Source organism: Centruroides vittatus, unplaced genomic scaffold (genome assembly GCF_030686945.1).
Source record: "Centruroides vittatus isolate TY-2023 unplaced genomic scaffold, ASM3068694v2 contig_345, whole genome shotgun sequence".
NCBI lineage: Eukaryota > Metazoa > Arthropoda > Arachnida > Scorpiones > Buthidae > Centruroides > Centruroides vittatus.
The window spans coordinates 1,012,082-1,030,987 of record NW_027122170.1 but is presented as its reverse complement, the minus strand read 5'-3'; the positions used below and the strand labels follow the sequence as shown (position 1 = coordinate 1,030,987).

Below are 18,906 nucleotides of genomic sequence, written 5' to 3'. Positions count from 1 at the left end.
CTATCGGACACCTCTCTATTACTGCTGCGAAGCTCACCAAGCTCGTTGCTATCAGAATTCACCTCTCCGTCTTCACTTGAGACTCGGGATTTATAGTGTGAGGTGACGTCACAGTTCTGAATGCGGTCACTCCCCTCATTTACATACTTAAATGCTAACAATAACGTTTTTCATCGTCTGGCAGCCCTTTTTCCGACAGTTTACTCACTAACCTTTTACATTATTTGTTTTTACAATTCTTTCCGGGACGTTTTTATTACTTAAGGTTTAGCGAGTTTTATTTCGTGCTTGTGGGTTCTCCCCCCCCTCTTCTCGGTGCGGACCTATTCTTTGCCGCTCGGGGCGCGAAAATGTGCGTGAGTCCTATGGCGCTTTTCTTTCGTCGGTGAGTTGGGTTTTAATTCTTCTCTTTTTAATTACTGAAGGTGAATGGTGAGGAAACCTTCGTCCTAACAAAACATAAGCCCCAAACAAAAATAGAATAATAAGCAAAATAAAAGTAAAATAAAAATAACGCTCGGACTTGGTTCCTTACAAAACATCAATTTCAAGATTTGTAGATAACATGCCCAATTTCAGTTAGTCTTTTTATTAATTAGTATTATCTTTAATCATGCAAAAATAAATTATGTTTATATAACTATTAATGAAAATACAGTATAATGTAATTGGTTAATATGAGCCTAGGTATACAAAATGGCGGCGCTTCCGGTAACCTCGATGGCAAGTGTTTTTAGAAAAGAAATGTAGATGGTGCTGATAGTAATGATGCCTTCGTATGCAAATATCCATCAAAAAATTCCATTCAGGAAACATGAGGAGTAATGTGAATTTTGAATTTTGGTTACGATGTAGACGGATTATGCACGTTGTTAATTTTTTAAAAGTGTCTGTTTTTTTAAAGTTTGTACAATTTACTTGAAGTCTAAAGTTATCGAGGAGGAAAGTTTGTCAATCGTAATTAACATGTTAAACGTGTCCTTAATGTGTTTAATGCGTGTTAAATATCATAAAAGTGTATTAAAGGTATGTTAACATTGTGTAAGTGGGGTAAAAATTTTGTAAAGGGTTTATATGTGGTTCAAATTTGCATTTAAAGTGTGTAAATGTGTTTAAACATGGTTTAAATGTGTGTTTATAGTGTGTAAATGTGTTTAAAAGTGTGCAAGTGTGTGTTAAACGTGTTAAATTTGTCATAACCAAAGATATGTAATAGTGATTTCCGACCCGAAAGACGACATGAACGACACTTGGAAGGCTAGGTGGCCATGGATCGCAGGTGCCAACCTCTATGGAGATGCTGCCTATCATAGAAGAAAAGGCGAGAGATGTGAATCGTAAGACTGCAGTTCTTAAGAGGAGGAAAATTTATGTACAATACAGGCAAATTTTGTTCGAACCACTGATGTATAGAATCTTGTAATTCACTTTGTCCATGCATCGATTGAATTTATAGGTAGTATGATGACTTTTTTATTTTTCGTTTCTGTTCCAAGAGTAGGAAAAGTAACCAAAAGCAAGGGAAAAAGTAAGTAGCAAATTTACATTTTTAAAATGTTTTAGTTTTAAAAAAGTTTAAATATAGGCGCGTTTAGGTTATTGTCGACGGTCGCCATTTTGTATACCTAGGCTCACATTAACCATGTAATTATATATTTATACATATTGAATCAACTTATTTAAAATTAAAAGATAAATTTCACTAATCGGTGACGTAGCTACAAATTTTGCCACCTGTGGAACACTCCCTACGTGTTTGTGCCCAAAGCAGCAGCCCATTCTTCCTCTCTAGTTGTTACATCTGAAGAGCAGTGACATAAGTAATGGTTATAACAAGGAAATCTGCTGGTCCTCTAATGCTTATTATAACTGGGTTCAGATGTATATAGTATAAATTTAGTATCTTATACTGTTTTTTATTATCTTGGCAAATTGAATCAGTAGACAAAAATGTGTGTGTATTTGCAGTTAAATATGATAAAAATTACTTTGTTCTTAAAAGTAATTCAAATTTTTATTTCTCAGCAATATGACATAACTATCAGAGATGGCAGGCAGCCATTACTCTTATGTAAGTCAAGACAGAGAGAACTGAGAACTGAGAAATCAAATCTCATATATCTCATACCGGAACTATGCTGCATGACAGGTGTGTAGATTTTTTTAAAATTAAAATAATTGAAGTCATTGTTACATATTACTATACATAAAATTATTTTGTTTATAGGAATAACTGATGAAATGAGAGCAGATTTTCGTGTGATGAGAGACTTGTCGAAGCATACAAGATTAGAACCCGACAGACGTGTGTCTAATTTGCTGACATTTATCAACCGCATTAACAGGCTAGTCTGTTTATTTAGAATAAAAAAATATACACTTCATTATATTTATTTTGGAATGAATTTTATATATATATAAAAATTCATTCATATTTCAAAAAATATATATATATAGACATAGTCAAATCAGGAGAGAGATGGATGGATGGGGAATCAAGTTTGCAGATGAATTGGTGAAAATGGAAGCAAGAGTGGTTCAGTCAGAAACAATATTGCACAAGAGTGCTCAAGTATGTTTTAAAATTACTTTGTTTTTATTGTTATGTATTATTTGTATTTCTAAAAGGTTCTCTTCTTTTAGTCTACATATGATCCGTCAACGGCAGATTTTTCTAGAGAGATGCGGGGCAAGTCTATGTTTGTGTCAATTCCTCTGACTAAATGGATTCTTATTACACCATCTAAAGAGAGAAGCAAGGCAGAGGATTTTGTTCAGACTTTAAGAAGAGTCTGTCCTCCAATGGGGATGCAAGTCTCACCACCTGATATGTAAGACTAAATTTCTCTGTATAAATTTAACAAATACTATGACATTTTAAAGTTTTGTAGTCTTTTATCTTTGTTATTTTTATTCTTTAAGTAGATGGAATGTAATTATAAATAAAAAAAATTAGATGAGTAAGAATTACTTTGTCATAATGATTAAAGGCTAGCCAGAAGAAATTGACTTTTTAATATTTAGTTACAAGGATAGAAAATATCATTCCTTATCCTTTTGCTTATTACTTGGAGGTGGCAATTCTGTGTTTCCACAAATGAATTTATCTAGGTAAAATTTTAAATAAAAACGATTAGATAAAGCCATTTTTCAAGTTTTAATTATTCAAAGTTGTTCATTTGTAATTGAGCAATTGTATTGATAAAAAGAATTTTTCCTAAGATTTAAAAAACTTTTTATCATATAAAAATAATTTATCTCATAATCTAAAACTGTAAAAGTATATTGCTCTGAAAAGAAGAGAAGACAGTTCTTATTTATTAATAAATTTTTAATACGTTACAAAAGTATCAACATTATAGTATTTTGAAATAATTTTTTTTTTTTTTGCAGTACGGTTATTAATGATGTAAGACCTAACACATATATAAGTGCAATGCGTTCAACATATAATCCAGGAATCCAGATGATTGTTACATTAGTACCAAATACTAGTAAAGACAGATATGATGCTATTAAGAAATTAGGTTGTGTAGATCTTGGAGGTAAGAAATTTGTTTCCTTAAATGAAACTACATTTAAATACCATTACAATTAATTTGCATATTTATTCATTAGTTCCTACACAAGTAATTGTTGCAAGAACTTTATCAAAAAAACAGATGTTGATGTCTGTTGCAACAAAAATAGGAATACAGCTTAATTGTAAATTAGGAGGAGAGGCTTGGGCAGTTAACATACCGGTAAGGCAATTTTTTTTGCTGTAAAGTGACAATCTAAACTTTGAATTTAACGATATAACAATTTAATATGTAAAGTAGTTTAAATTAGTTTTGGTGCCAAAAAGCAATATTAAATTTTTGTAAAAATTTCAGTTGTCTACTCCTCTGATGGTGATTGGATTTGATACATACCATGACTCTAGTCGCAAGGGTCATTCTGTTGGTGGATTTGTTGCCAGTTTGAATAAATCTCTGACTAGATGGTATTCCCAGGTTTCTTTTCATCAGACAGGAGGTTGGCAAGAGATGTCTGATACTATGAGTATTCATATGACAAGTAAGTTTTAATTTGTATTGTTAACCAAAAAAATTATTTGTGAAAAGTAAATAAATTTTTTTGTTTCTTCAATACGGAATACATACATGATTTCAAATGATTGCTGTTTCAAAATAACATTTTAGTCACTAGGTTGTCAAAAATTAACATTAATAATATGTGCTTAATTTTCTATTATTTTCAGTTTAGTATTTAAATAAATTTAAAAGAGTCAGCTAAGTCACCTTAAATTATTGAAATTATAAAATGAGATAGAATTTATGAAACAATTTGTTTCAATTCAAATAATTGTTAAAATACAAAAATTGTGTTTTTAATTGCAAACATAAGAAACTTAAATATTTGTTGTATTGTTGCTTTTGTTCTAATAATGATAATTAAAGTAGTTTTTATTAAATACAGTTGATTATATTTTTTATTGCCAACAGGAGCTCTGCAGCAGTTCCACAAATGCAATAGAACGTTGCCACAAATTATACTGTTCTACAGAGACGGTGTTTCAGACGGTCAAATAAGATATGTTCTGGATCATGAATTGAAGCAGATACAAAGTGTATTGTCTAAAACTTACAGTGATCCGTAAGTAGTGTAAATTTAAAAATGCTTGCAGCATATAGTTTTCTTCAAAGATACTTATTGAATTAGTAAATTTTAAATCTTGATGGATATTAGGTTCAAAAATTTAATAAGATTAATAGAGGAAATGTAGTATTAAAAGTAAAAATATGTATTTGCTTTTTTAAGTTTTTAAGCCAGAATTACTGATATTTGATTTCATAAAGGCAACACTTATTAGAAATCTTGTTTTTGAACCAAAGTTATTGTTTAGAATAATTCTTGATGTACTATTATAGCTGATTTCAAAAGTAAAAGAAATATATTATATGTGAATCAATTAAAATTTTTTAACTTTAGAGTGCGTTTTGCCTTTGTCATTGTAAACAAGCGTATTTCGACCCGCTTCTTCAAGACACACAACAATGGCTTTGCAAATCCTCCTCCTGGAACAATTGTGGATTCGGAAGTTACACGACCAGGAAGGTAAAATACAATTTTTCTTTACATATAATTCAATTTAATTTTTAAATTTGTAGTATTAATTATTATAACTTTTGATTTTTTCCTCCCTCTCTCAAACATTTGTACTTACTGATCAATTGTTAAAGTTAGGGGGTAAGCTTTACGGTAAAGATTTATTAAATGAGTACAACAGTGAATGAAATAAAGATGCAGATTATAAACAAAGCTTTTCCTTTCCAAATATTATGACTAACCTAAAATATTCCAAATTAATACATCAATATTATTTACTTACATACAGTATTAAATTTTTTTTGTCAAGAATGATGGATTATATGATGATTACTAAAATTAGTTATGAATAAGGGCAAGGCTTAAATGTGTTTAAAATTGCAATATATGTACTGTACATACATGTGCATGTAAAACTGTCAGATACATGCACATTAAAATGCCTGAAATTGTTGGTTAAAAGTTCCTTTGATATATACTAAAATTTGTATGTTAGAGCAGTGTTCTGCAACCTTCTTCTATTTGTGGCACACCTATGACCCAACACTGCACACTGAAATGTTATTCCCCACAAAAATGTATATGATACTATTAATAGAATTATGTAATGCCAATAACCTATTATTATTAAACAGACGTCAACACCTGTGAGCAAATTTAAGAAATTAAATGTAAAATAACATTTAATTTCTTAGAATACATAAAAATGTGTGGCTTGTTTTAAATGTGAGATGCCGAGGGCACAGGCTGATCCCTAAAATGCCACTTACACAGCAACAGGTCAGTGAGACCTGCTTGTGTCTTTGGATGGCTAGGAGGGCTAAAATCGAGTGGGAAGGTTTCAATGGGTAAGCTGATAGGTGCCAGGTACCGAATGAGACAGGCAGACAGGTTTAAACTCAACAAGTAAATGTTTAATAACTTTAAATATAGGTTATACATAAGAATTTCAAATGATATGGTAATTAAATGTGGATAACATAAAATTATACAATGAGTTGTCTATTCTAGTCCCTATGCTGTGAGGCTATTTCTAATTTCTCAAAATGTGGAGAGAGTTTACAGATATTTATCTTAAATACCTCAAATGCTGATCATTGATGACGAAGGAGTATATGGGGGTGTCGTATGGCAGGCTTTGTCCTCGTTGCTTTCCTCGGTCATATAGCAAAAGTGTTGTTCCTCCTTATGGTTGCACACTCCGTTTGGTGTTTGAGCGTTTGATCCTTATATGGAGAGCAAGTCTTTTCCTCGAACATTATTTCTATTTGGACTAATGTAGCCTTGATGCGACTTATGAAAAATGTCCAGAACTCTCGGTGTCTCGTCCTTTTATGCCTTTAGCCTGGGAAACTTATCTTGTGATCGGCAGTTGTTTAGAAATGAAGGTTGATTTTACAGGTGCAAGTTCAGCAATGCATTTATGACAGCGTGACAGCAATGATGATGAAAAGTAAGTGACACTGTTGCGTCAATGCAACAGTGTTACTTACTTTTCTCTCCTTTCACAATCAGATGTTATCATTTTGCAAGCTGACTGTTAAGATTCTCATTCATTTGTTGACAGAAAAGATCTGTATTTCATGCGATGTTTTTCACCAATTGTGCCAGATATATATATAAAATTATCTTAAAAACAGAATAAAATACCTTAAAGTCCTGGATCTCACATAAAGAATAAACAAACATCATCTGATTTCAGATGGCAGAGAATGAAATACAGTGGGTGATCAGTTAACAAACAAATCAGATGATAAACTCTTTTGCGAAAGATTTTTGTGTTCAGAAAAATAACACATGATTGGATAATGAACACCTCACGGAACAAACACAAGAAAAAGCGATGTAAAATAATGAATACCGATTGGTCTTTCCTCGTCTTCGGGCAACAATTCAAAACTTTTCTGAGTGCGGGAGACGTCGACATTGTTCCTCAACCTGGTATATACTGATCGGATAGTATACCTCCGAACTTTGAAACTCTCTCTTGTAATTCCAGCCTTTTATTTTCCTAACAGAAACAATATTTTTATAGTATTCGCGAGACTGTCGAGCGGACACTTGTTAGGTTTTGTGTGGGTTTTTTTTTTCGAAAGGTGAGAGTATAATAGCAAAGGTAGAGAGTGGGCAGAAGATGCGTAATGTTGCTGGGCAGTATGGCTCGAACAGGCCTACAGTAGACCACAGTTTAATCTTATTTAAGAAAGATACAGTATAATCAAGAAGACTCGAGCAGCTAAAGGAATAACAAAAATCACATCTGAGAAATAAAGAACATTGAAGAGCTCATAACAGCACCTGAAACGGATCTGACGACAGAAGAATGCCAAGAACTCTTGAATGAAGAACATCAAGAAACTCTGCAAGATATGTTTTTTTTTTTTTTTTTTTTGAGAAAGAGGATTAATTCCAATATCTGCTATTAAACATCTTTTGAAAAAGGAGGGGGATGTCAGAACAACGGTCTTAGAATGGCATCCAAACCAGGTTGAGGCTTGGGAATTTCTACAATTACAATACTATTAATTACTTCTGAAAAATCCTGAAGAAGAGAAAGAAGCAATCGACATTAGACAGATTGTTTAACCCCCTCAAATGGAAAAAACATGGCTAATAAAAATGCAAGACTGTATATATGTATTTTTATTATTACATATAAAAAACGTAAGAAAGTATATATTTTTTATTTTTTGGGGTCTCCAGAACGAATTAATTAAATTCCCACTAAAACTTATGGTAAGCCGATTATCGGCTTACCATAAGTTTTACGAACAAAGTCTTGGAACGGATTATGTTTGTTAACTGATCACCCACTGTACAAGCATAAAAAACAGCAACCATGATAAAATTATATAAATAAAACTTGAAATTAATAGAATATGTAAAAGTTCACATCACATCTTTAATCTTGTGACGGCACACCGGTTGCAGAACACTGTTAACACGTTAACTGCCACCTGTAATGTGATATTTTGTGTTTTTTCAAGCCAACTGTAATATGATATTTTGCATCTTTACAGGCCACAATGAGAAAATTTGATATTCATAACTGGATATTTTTCTATATACAGTCAAACCTTGGGTTAAGAACAAAATTTTGAACACCATATTTTTTCCGGGTACCATACAATAACTATGTTTCCAAACAAACTATTCGGCAGAGCTGGCCACCGACGGTCAACTTCCTATACTTTCTATGTTGAAGAAAGTCTATGGCCCAACCAATCAGCAACAAGGCTACAGGTTCAGAAGTTAGTGGTGCTGAGATTTGCCTTGTGTCGTTAGATGTTGCAACACAAATCATCAATAATGTTGTTCAAATTATTTTTTAATGCTCATGGGAGTAAGATCTACTTCTGTTTTTTGGTACAAGTTGCAATTGAATCTAAATGAAATTAATTAATAAGAACTGCATTAATTGACATTCACATATTCATTTTTAAAGGTGCTTAACTTAAATTAAATAACAAAAATTTATTACTATTATATATTATACTAATAATATCTAATATTTATTAATACTAAATAGCCAGTAAAAATAAAAAGTAAGAAACTTTGGCCTTTAAACCAAAACTGAAAATAAAATCAATCAATTAATTTAAATTAAAATTGAAATCAAATCAATTGAAACACAATATATCTGAAAGTGTAGTTGTTTATTTGTTTACTATGTGCAATAAAATGAGATGTGGTCTGCAAATTGCTTCAATCTCAAGTGGTTCTCTCTAAGATAGCTTGGTGTTATGTCTAACAATTTAAATGCTTACACAGGTTATTTTGTGCCTGGAAAACAAAATGCATTTTCTGGACCTGAGAAACATCTTAGCTTTCCCATCATTTATTTCCAGCTAAACTTGTTTCACATTAGCTCTTGCTATTGCAAAGTTTGAAGGGCTCTGTATAGGAGCCTGAACAAGGACATTGCTATGCCCAAGAAGGATAACAACTATGATGAGCTTTTTCAAAAGTATTCCTCTTGGAATTCAATTAACTTTCATTTCTGCCAGACTTTGAAGATGTGTAGTAGTATAGTCAGTGCAACTATAGTTGATCCATGGTTCGGTTCATTTTTTACATTTTTAAGGAGTGATAGAATCGTTGCATGCCTATTTACTCCCTTGGGCTTCACCTTGTCTCGAAAAGGGATTGAGTGAGTGTGTTTAATTATACTAGCATTATTATCGTCAGTTAAATATTAATATTTATTGATTATAAATTAACAAAAAAGACCTATTGTCCTATCAATTTACAAATTACAGCCAACCGTAGTTGTGCCAACTATATATCATTTTGAGCTGTTCTTCAGAATTGCCTCCGATGCTTTGATCACTACTGTTGTGGACAGGAAAAGAGTTCTCTGTGGCTTCAACTTTAGTGTTGGGAATAGGAAAAAGTGCAAGATGACAAATGTTAACTATATGTTGAGTGTGAAAAGTGTAAAATTTTTTGTTAAAAATTCAACCACCACATTAGTAGTTTCCATGTGTACATTTTAATTTTGCCATAAGAAAGTGGCAAACATTTGTTTTGCTAGTCATAGTGTCTAAACAAAGGGTGATGTTTATGTATAAGTTTTTGAATAGATGTACAGTACTAAGAACTTCCTTGCAACAGTCAAAATCAGAAAATTATTAGTACTACACTTTTGACAAGAAAAAAAAAATCAAATGTTTTGCCTTGCTTTCATAGTTTGTATTTTTTTTAAATTTAAATATCATTTTTATAATGCTAAAGCAATGAATTATCTGTAATGTTTTAACTTTTTTTTAGATACGATTTCTTCTTGGTATCACAGAGTGTTTCACAAGGGACAGTCTCTCCAACACAATATAATGTGATATTTGACACTAGTGGTTTGCCTCCCGAACACATTCAACGATTGACATATAAACTATGTCATTTGTATTTCAATTGGCCAGTAAGTAATGTTTTATACTGCATGTTATATATTTTAATAATTTTTAACATATCACTTAGCATTACAACATGCAAACTTTGTTTTTGATTAAATTTGAATATACCCGAAATGTTACTAAAAGCAATACAGTAGAGAGTCATTTATCCAAACCCCGGTTATTCGAACGCTTTCCAGTCGGACTGCGTCGTGCCAAATCAAACTTTTTTGATACTAGATTTACTTCTAAAGTATAATTTTTATTTTTATACTTTTTAATATATTTACTTTGTACAAAATAAAGAAATAATTTTTAACGATACAATAGCCTCGATTATTATTATAAAAATTTTCGTTAGGCTTAAAATCGACGAAAATTCGACACGAAGCGACATGCGACGGAGAAAAATTTCAACGTTGGACAGGTCAATATATTTTTTCGTTCATAATCGGTTATCCGAACAACCCCGGTCCCCAATTGAATCGGATAAACGACTCTCTACTATATTTATTTCATTGTGATTTTGCTGCATCATGAATTTTTCCTTCAATATGAGAACAGTTTAGAAAGTTAAAACATTTTCATTGCACTGATTTTTTAAAAAATACTATTAAAATATTGTATTTTTTGAAATCTTAATTTGCAGTGTTGGGCAATAAAAAAAAAAGGCAAAAAGGAAAGCTTTCTCTTTGGATACTAAAATGTAAAATTTTAGATTAAACTTCCTAGTGGAAAAGGTTCAATTTTTATAGATAAGCATTTTTACTTTCCTGGCTGTTATATATAACAGAGGAAAAGTATGGCAAACAGACAAAAAATAACCCTTCCAGATTTTTGCATTTTTGAATTTAGGACATCTTGAAACATCAAAATACAAAAAAAAATTGGGAGTAATTTATATATGTATGGATGTTAATTTCTGGGTGGGGAGCACACTTTTGTTCACTCTGTTTGAAGCTTAAAAACTCCTGTGCTTTTTATCAAAACTTTGTGAAATTTTGCAGGGAGGTTTGTTTATTAGGGAATTGATGCTATTAAATATGTTGCTGGAAAAGTTGAACAACTTCTTGGTGGCTTACCTGTCCTTGGTAGCAGCACAACCACACGAGCGGCAATCCGCTTACATTTCGGCACATGCGTTCGATATTCAAGATGGCGAACGATACCGACACTGCCACTATCTTTGTGTTTATGAATTTTTTGTACGGCTTGCTTTATTTAGCTAGAAAATTTTGTCGAAGATTTTGGAATAGATATTTTTTGGATCGAGAAACAACGGGCGTACAAAATATGCTTATTCCTCGATTAAAATCTCTCGATAAAGAATACTATTTCGAGTAAGATTCGGTTGTTTTGTTCTTTGAATCAAATTATATATGATTATTTGTGTAGAATTTATGTTAAATTTATTGTCCTTTCCTCTTTATTCCGATGTTAGTTATTTCCGTTCACCACGTCAAACTTTTTGCCATTAAAACACCACTTTATTGTATTTTTTCACGTGACTACCAGACAAACTGTTATTGGTCGATAGAAATGCATCTCGGCGGCGGTCGCCACAAAAGATAGAATTCGACCGGTTTTTGCGGCACGCGAAAGTGGCGAAAAAAGCAACACCATTCTGCTGCTTTTCCTTGCCACATTGCACGTGTGCACCCTCCTTAGTGGTTCCTCTGCCCGCGTTTTTACTTTGACCAGCCATTTCTCCTCTTGAGTATTTTAATTGGACAAATAACATTTTTGTATTAATTTTGACACAGATTCTTGTTTAATGTCATAATGTGCAATTTTTACATAATTTGATCTTTAAAATACTTTACATTTTTGTTCTTCCTCTGAAATATCTGTTGCTTAGTTACCTTCCAAAGTCTCTTGTTTAAGAACCTTAAACGAAACAATTTAATATAATATCATTGAAACTTGTAAATGATTATTCACTTTTAACAAAGATCAATTATTAATTTTGTGAGTAAATTGCTGCCATAGCTTTATGTAAGTGGCTAATCAAATTACAAGTAAATTATATTAAGCTTTTATAAAATTGTTAAAAATAATTTATATTTTTTTTTTAAAAGAAAATCATGCACTTAACTTTTTTTTTTTTTTTATAGGGAACAATTAGAGTTCCAGCTCCATGCCAATATGCACATAAGCTGGCCTTCCTTTCTGGGCAGTCGCTTCATAAAGATCACGCCGAACAGTTGGCAGATACATTGTTTTACTTGTGAACATTTTTAATCTGTTTTAACATAATCCTTTCTTTTAAGTCTGCCAATAATTTCATTTATTAATAAAGTCTAAATACAAGTTGTATTTCACCTATAATCATCTATGTTTTTTAACAATTCAAATGAAATTGTAAGAAGTTTTTTTCCGGTATCAACAATTTTAGTTAAACTTTGGCGTGGATTTCTTTGTCGTTAACAGTGGGACCATTTTGCAGAATCAAATGCATTTAAGAGGATAAAATGTTCCGCCTTCCCTCCGTTCCAAAGGGGGCGCACGGCTCCGAGGCCGCCGCGAACGGAACCGGACCGCGCCGGTCCAAAAATCTTACTCCGTGAGTATTTTTATACGATTGGTCTCGTTTACTCAGGTATAAAAGCAATTTTTTATAATAATCCAAAAATTTGTTGTTCCTAAGTTGTTGGGAAAAGAAATTTCGTGGAAATTGTACATGGGTTCACACCCATTTTTATTTCTTCCTTTGTTTTGTTTACCATAATTCAAATTAATGTTAAAGCGAAATGTCAGAGGAATTTGTTTGATAGAAAGGAATTTTATCGAATAAAAGTTGATGTTTCTGATGAAAATATTTTGGATCTGTTTCCTGCTTTCTCCAAAAGTTCAGTTTGTGAATTAATTGTAATTCGTGTTTGTCTTGTCTGTTTTATATTCTTAAAAAATATCCGTGAAATATTTTAAGTTTAATAAAGAGAATTTTATCTTTTAATGTGACTTTTTTTTTAATCAAAAATACAAATTTCAGCATGAAATATTTTTAATAACTTTAATTGAAAAAAAATGGTAATAACCATTTATGTAATAGAGAAACTGCACCACGAATGGTTAATTCACAGAATAAAAGCTATTTTAGTATAACTACATAAAAATATTTTCCAAATGTATCACAAATTTAGTTTGTGGTGTTACTGGTAGGGAAGAAATGGCGCTTTGTTTTTGTTAGCTCAACCAGCCTCATCAGTATCCATGCCCGAATGACTAGGATTTAAATTTTAAATTCTGCGTCACAGGATGATTAATCCTACACAATTTTTACTTGTTTAAGCTAAAAACTTCTCTGTTTATAAATAACTCATCATACCATCTGATGGTAAATAAAACTCCTATTCAACCCTGCATGCTAAGTAGTCGAAATACAATCAACTCTGGTGGGGGGATAGTAAAACGGTACTAAAACTGACCATTATGGAACTTTGGCTGGTGCTGCAATTGATGTAAAAGCAGCTTCCTCTGCGTAAGCTCATCCCATCTTATTACCTTCGGAAACACGACACTCGGCCACGTTTAGTTTCGCTTCAACGTTAGCTGTGTTATGGCTTCGTTTTATGGTTGTCGCGTTACAGAAAAACAATATACAACGTAGTAAAATATTTATTTAATACCGTAAAGATTACACAAGTTTAACGCAGTGAATGGTTAATTTGTAAGAATATTGTGAAATGTGGAGGTTTGGATCATAAGACGATGTATTTTTTAGTTTATACTGTGTTCTGTGTTGTATAGGCCTATGGTAAAAAAGGTTCTTTAACTTTGCAGTAAATTAATATTGTATACAATGCAATATTGTGGTACATACACACACACACACACATATATATATATATGTGTGTGTGTGTGTGTATAGAGTGCACAGTAAATTTTTGAAAGGGTACAACTCCCGAATTATCCTTATGTGAGATGGCAAATTTTTTTAAAGGTTCTGCTGGCAAAAATTAATTTTCTCCTCAATTTTCCAAATTTTTGGAAAGAACTTTACGTAATTTCGAAAATTATTTTTATAAAACAACAAGAGTTCACAAATTTTCCATTCTTTGAGTTGCTAGCTTCCAATTCAGAAAGGAAAAAATTCATAGTTATGAATTTAAAAAGAGTAAGTTAAAAATTCAGAAATATTAATTAAAATTCAATTGAATTATCACACGAAAATGGAAGTAACTGCACTTAAATGAATCTCTTCGTGTTAATTTATTACTTGCAATTAAAAAGGGGAAAATGTAATCAATAATCTAAAATTATCACAAGAATGTGGAAGCTCGAACAGAACTTTAACACGTGATTTGTTTTTCTTCGTTGCGCTGGAAATTTCGTCGAGTCACCGTTTCCAAGGATGCGAAACACTAACGGTGAAGTGAATGTAGCCAAGTTACAGACGGTAGCCATTTATTTCCAGTTTTTTTACTCCCGCGGATACGCCGTTCTACTTAAAGATTAGTGTTTAGAACAGTCGACGGGATGCGTATAGTCAATAAATTCGCTCCCACCTAGAGAGTTACCGATCGCACGTCACTACCAACAACAGAATTAGAAAGTCAGCTCTAGGCGTGACCAGACTGTATCGATCGTTACGATCGATTCTCGAGTACAGTCTAAGCTATTCCTATCTGGCATGTCGTCCTGCACCGTAAAAGAAAAGTGACTTGTCAAACGTTCGAGTGTAATTAGACACTCTTTATAACGTCTCCACTAATGTAAGGTAAGTTCCTCTCGTCTTCCTCCGACAATCCTTGCTTTAAATTTAAGGTTTACTTGTGCCAAAATTGATTATTATTTAAGGAAAAGGTCGTCTGTGCTTCCCTCCGACAGTCGGGATTGATGGATTGTAAAGGGTACATTTTTACGCCGTTCACCTTTATTGCTCGTTTGCAATACGTTGTCACTTACTTAATAAGGAAAATCATTCGTTAATCCTCGGATTTTGTGGTTTTACTGGGGGTTTAACGCCGCGGATTTAGTGGTTTGGTAGATTGTACAATGTGTAGTTCGATCTGTTTGTATCAAAAATTGGGTATAAGCAGATGGCGATTGCTTGCACATCGATCTTTTTTGGGGTGTGGATTAAATGAGAACTGCACCGTGCACATTATGTTACCTGAGGTACAGTACGTTGCTGGTGTTGTGTGCCATTTATCGTCGGAGCACTAAATATAATTATCCTACGAGCATTTAAAGACCGTTTATTGCATATTAATTATAATTAGGTAATTTATTAACGTGTCTGTAATACATATAAGGATCTTAAGTAAGCGAGTTTTGTTAATTTGGATTACTTTAATTGTAAGTTACCTTACTGGGCTGGAGAAATTGCTTATGTACGAAGCTATTATGTAGAAATATTGCATTTTCTAATTAATTACTACTAAATTATCTTATATATTTAATTAGAGAATACTTTTTAGTGATTCTGACTTGTTTAAAATCTATTATCCTAATTAACTAACCAAAGAGAAATGTTATTGCTTAGAAATTTTGCTTAATTTAAGTTAATTAATTAAAAATTAAGCAGAAAATGCAAAATTTTCAAGCAATAGCATGGCTCTTCATCGAGTTAAAAGGGTTATCCAGTGTCTAAGCACTTAAATAGAATATTTTCGATGATTCTAATGAATTAAATATATCATTAATCGCAGCTACCGTATTAATGAACTACTGTACTCGTATAGTAACCGCCACAGATTAATTTTAATAATGCTAATTTATTGTATTGTATTTTATTCAGGTGTTCGGACAAAATGGAAAAATCGTGGAAAGATACTGAGCAGAATTTCTATTCCGCTTGAACAATTGCACGCAACGATGCTGTCGACTCCAATAATGAGATCGAGTGAAACGCTTTTGACCCCTCGTCCAATCGCTAAAGCCGTTTCGAAAACCAGAAATAACCCGGAAAACAATACGTCATCCAATCAGCATTCGCCTCAAGAACAACAATTGACAAAAAATCAACTAATAGGATGGACCGTTATATTAGGCATATCGTTTACTTTCGTGTGTACGTCATTTGCGGCGTTACAAAATATTTTAAGTTCTTTGTTTATAGAAAGTGGCATCGGTATTAAATCACTAATCTGCGTGTACGCTGTGGCTGCCATATCACCCCTCTACAGCCAATTCTTCGTCAATAGATTAACACCCAATTGGGTTATTGTGGTATCTTTCGTCATGACGGCCCTATATATCACCGTTTATTTTTATCCTCGTATATATACCCTTACGGCTGCCGGTATACTTTTAGGGCTACTTTTAGGCCCGCTACGCTGCGCTTCGACGTCATTTCTGGTACAGACTGCTGGTAAATTGACAGCTCGCTCTACAGACGTCAGCCGCGAGTTAACGATAAGACGTCAGTTTGGGCACTTCACCATTTTTATCAACTCCGGTCAAGTATGGGGTAATTTATTGACGTCACTGTTGCTTCACTACGGCGACGATATTTATATCTATCCGACCGGCCCTAAACTTACTCATGCGCCGAATTCGGACTTCTCTCCACCTGCGAATGTTGCGAATCCATCTTTATCCCGAACAATGGTCAATCCGTCTTTGTGTAACGCCGATCATTGTAAAAAGTGGGAAGTGTTTCGAAATTCCATACCATTTGCCTTCATCGTGCCTTCTAACGTCTCTTTGATGTTGATAAGTGTTTATTTAGGTTTAGCATTTGTTGGTGTGGCATTAGCAACTAGTCTTCTGGATAAATTTGACATACGAGAAGAAGGAGCGGAGAGAGTTACATTTGTAGAAACAGCAAAAAGTTACCTTCTCTCCTTTATCGATCCTCAATTGAGATTGGTTTTTCCACTTATTTTCTTCTACGGTCTACAGTACGGTTTTATAGTTGCTGATTTTACAAGGGTATGTACTTTGCTTTAATTATTTCACTGATTTTTAATTGAATTCAACATTTATTTTTCATTTACTTCTAGTCTTACGTCAGTTGCTATTTAGGAATGGAAGCTGTAGGTTACGCCTTGATGATAATGGGATTGACACATACTTTAAGTGCTTTCCTCGTTTATCAGGTACCTAAATGTATCAATCGATTAATAATTGCATTCGTGGGTTTTTCGTTTCACGGAGGATTGCTTACAATTTTATGGTTATGGAGACCTATCAAAGAAGATATTGTAATATTCAATATCATCGCAGCCATTTGGGGAGTGTGCAGTGCAATCTGGGAGGCACTGACTACGTGTAAGTACCATTCTTTTATGATTTTATAACAGTAAATTCAATTAATTATCAACGTTTTATTTCAGCTTTTATCATCAAGACATCCGGCAACGATCTCCACCCCGCTTTGCTCTCCCATTACAGTATTTTGAGCCTGGCTTTGTCATTGGCATTTGCATCCAGCTTTTATCTCTGCACCGAAATTAAATTGTATATTTTAATATCCACGCTCATTTTGTCTATTGGACCATACAGTTTGGCAGAATATCGTCTTCATCAGCAAAATAAAACTCAAGAAAGGACAGCTGTGCTGTGACATATAATAAGTAATATCGTACGTGTTGTTTCGTGTCTTGTGAAGCACAGAATAAAGATACATATCGGTCACAATGCAAGTTTAAATTCTTGGCAGAGATTTTATCGTGTTTCATGCTGTCTTGTAAATTTTTCTTGGTTAAAGTACTCGTTCGAAGAAACAAAAGTGTAAATAAATATTCATAAAAAGCATATTTTCTCTCGAATTTCGATTTTAAAATATTTCAAAATTACAATATTTACGAATAACTGAGGTGTCGAGAAAAAGGGTCGGGTTCGAACTCTTGTTCTAGCATAATTCTTAACAAAAACCTATTAAACATTTCAGATTTTTATCTTTAAAGTTTGAGATTCAATTTTCCGTTTATTAGTAAAATTAAACGGTATTTTATCTTGTACAATTGTGATAATTGTCAGTAGCGATACGAATAACCGAAAATGCCGCTTTATTACTTCGTTGTTTCACGCTAAATGGTGATGGACCCGAAAAATTCCGTCTGGATTCGACCTCCAGAGCGGTAGGCTGCCGCTTTGACAGCGGCCACCCGGCCGTCTAAGATGTATCGTGTTCCTTTGCAATTGTATTCCTCTTTTGTAGTAATATGTAAGAGGAGACGATGGCTTCGTTTAATATGATGGGATATTGCATCGCAAATCACGAGCGGTCTGTCGAGAGGAGATCGCTCCCACGAGATCTTTCTACGAGAAACTGGCACGTATTTAGGTGTTAGATAAGAAAAGAAAACTCCAAGCGGCCGCCCGTTGGTCAGGCGCGAACCCGCGACTGATGCTCGGCAGTTTTATCCATTCGGTGGCTGGTGGGAATGATGGTAATGATGATGAAACGTTCATTTCGGGTAATATATCCGGATAGAATTCGGGTAGGTCGAAAATCCACAGGAATTTTTCAAGAGTGGTCTCTCCCGGATATGTTGGGCTCTATCCTTTACGACCCAACCGTTCCATTATGGGCCCGATCGAAAAAAAGCATTTGGAAAAAAGGATAAAACCATCGAACACTCCAATGTTCAGTGGTTTTATCTTCGTTAGTTCCATTGTTCGGGCTTTGCGTCTGGCTAACGTGGTGCTTTCGTGTTTTCTCCACGCATCCTAAATTGGACCAGTTTTCCGTAGAATGTCCTCTCTGGATATACTGTTTAGAGTATTGCTGTGTTGTGTAATACCTGAAAGACTGGGCACTACACGGAACTCGCCGAAGGAAACTCGTCTACTAAGTCGCCAATAGTCGTACGCGACTCAATGGTTAAAGAAGATGTGTTGCGTTGCTTTATCCCGTCACTTCGTTTTAATCCTAGTTAGACATTTAAACAGATTTGTGACTCAATCGACCTGAATAGTTAGGTATGAACGAGAAAAAAATTTAAGCTGGATTCATTATAATTTTTATTTA

General features: G+C 33.4%; 2 protein-coding genes across 4 annotated transcripts in view; both read left to right on the top strand.

The window, feature by feature from the left end:
• aub (aubergine) overlaps positions 1 to 12,462 on the top strand; it is an 80,297-nt gene extending 67,835 nt beyond the window's left edge. For both annotated transcript variants that reach the window (XM_067269017.1, XM_067269018.1), the window contains exons 9-19: positions 2,026 to 2,149; positions 2,228 to 2,345; positions 2,458 to 2,572; positions 2,644 to 2,831; positions 3,394 to 3,545; positions 3,619 to 3,743; positions 3,876 to 4,059; positions 4,488 to 4,638; positions 4,975 to 5,100; positions 9,862 to 10,009; positions 12,098 to 12,462. In XM_067269017.1, coding sequence (XP_067125118.1) covers positions 2,026 to 2,149; positions 2,228 to 2,345; positions 2,458 to 2,572; positions 2,644 to 2,831; positions 3,394 to 3,545; positions 3,619 to 3,743; positions 3,876 to 4,059; positions 4,488 to 4,638; positions 4,975 to 5,100; positions 9,862 to 10,009; positions 12,098 to 12,214 — 1,548 coding nt within the window. In that variant the 3' untranslated portion in view covers positions 12,215 to 12,462. The remainder of the gene's footprint in view (positions 1 to 2,025; positions 2,150 to 2,227; positions 2,346 to 2,457; positions 2,573 to 2,643; positions 2,832 to 3,393; positions 3,546 to 3,618; positions 3,744 to 3,875; positions 4,060 to 4,487; positions 4,639 to 4,974; positions 5,101 to 9,861; positions 10,010 to 12,097) is intronic.
• A 1,944-nt stretch (positions 12,463 to 14,406) lies between these two features.
• On the top strand, positions 14,407 to 17,687 carry LOC136974264 (protein unc-93 homolog A-like). Of its 2 annotated transcripts, none has more exons than XM_067269101.1 (4): positions 14,407 to 14,703; positions 15,727 to 16,862; positions 16,934 to 17,201; positions 17,267 to 17,687. In XM_067269101.1, exons 2-4 carry the CDS (start codon positions 15,804 to 15,806, stop codon positions 17,494 to 17,496), a joined length of 1,557 nt encoding a protein of 518 aa, XP_067125202.1. In that variant the 5' UTR covers positions 14,407 to 14,703; positions 15,727 to 15,803; the 3' UTR covers positions 17,497 to 17,687. The 2 variants fall into 2 exon arrangements, with proteins under 2 accessions (XP_067125202.1, XP_067125203.1); XM_067269102.1 differs by lacking the exon at positions 14,407 to 14,703 and adding an exon at positions 15,055 to 15,104.
• The last annotated feature ends 1,219 nt before the right edge of the window (positions 17,688 to 18,906 follow it).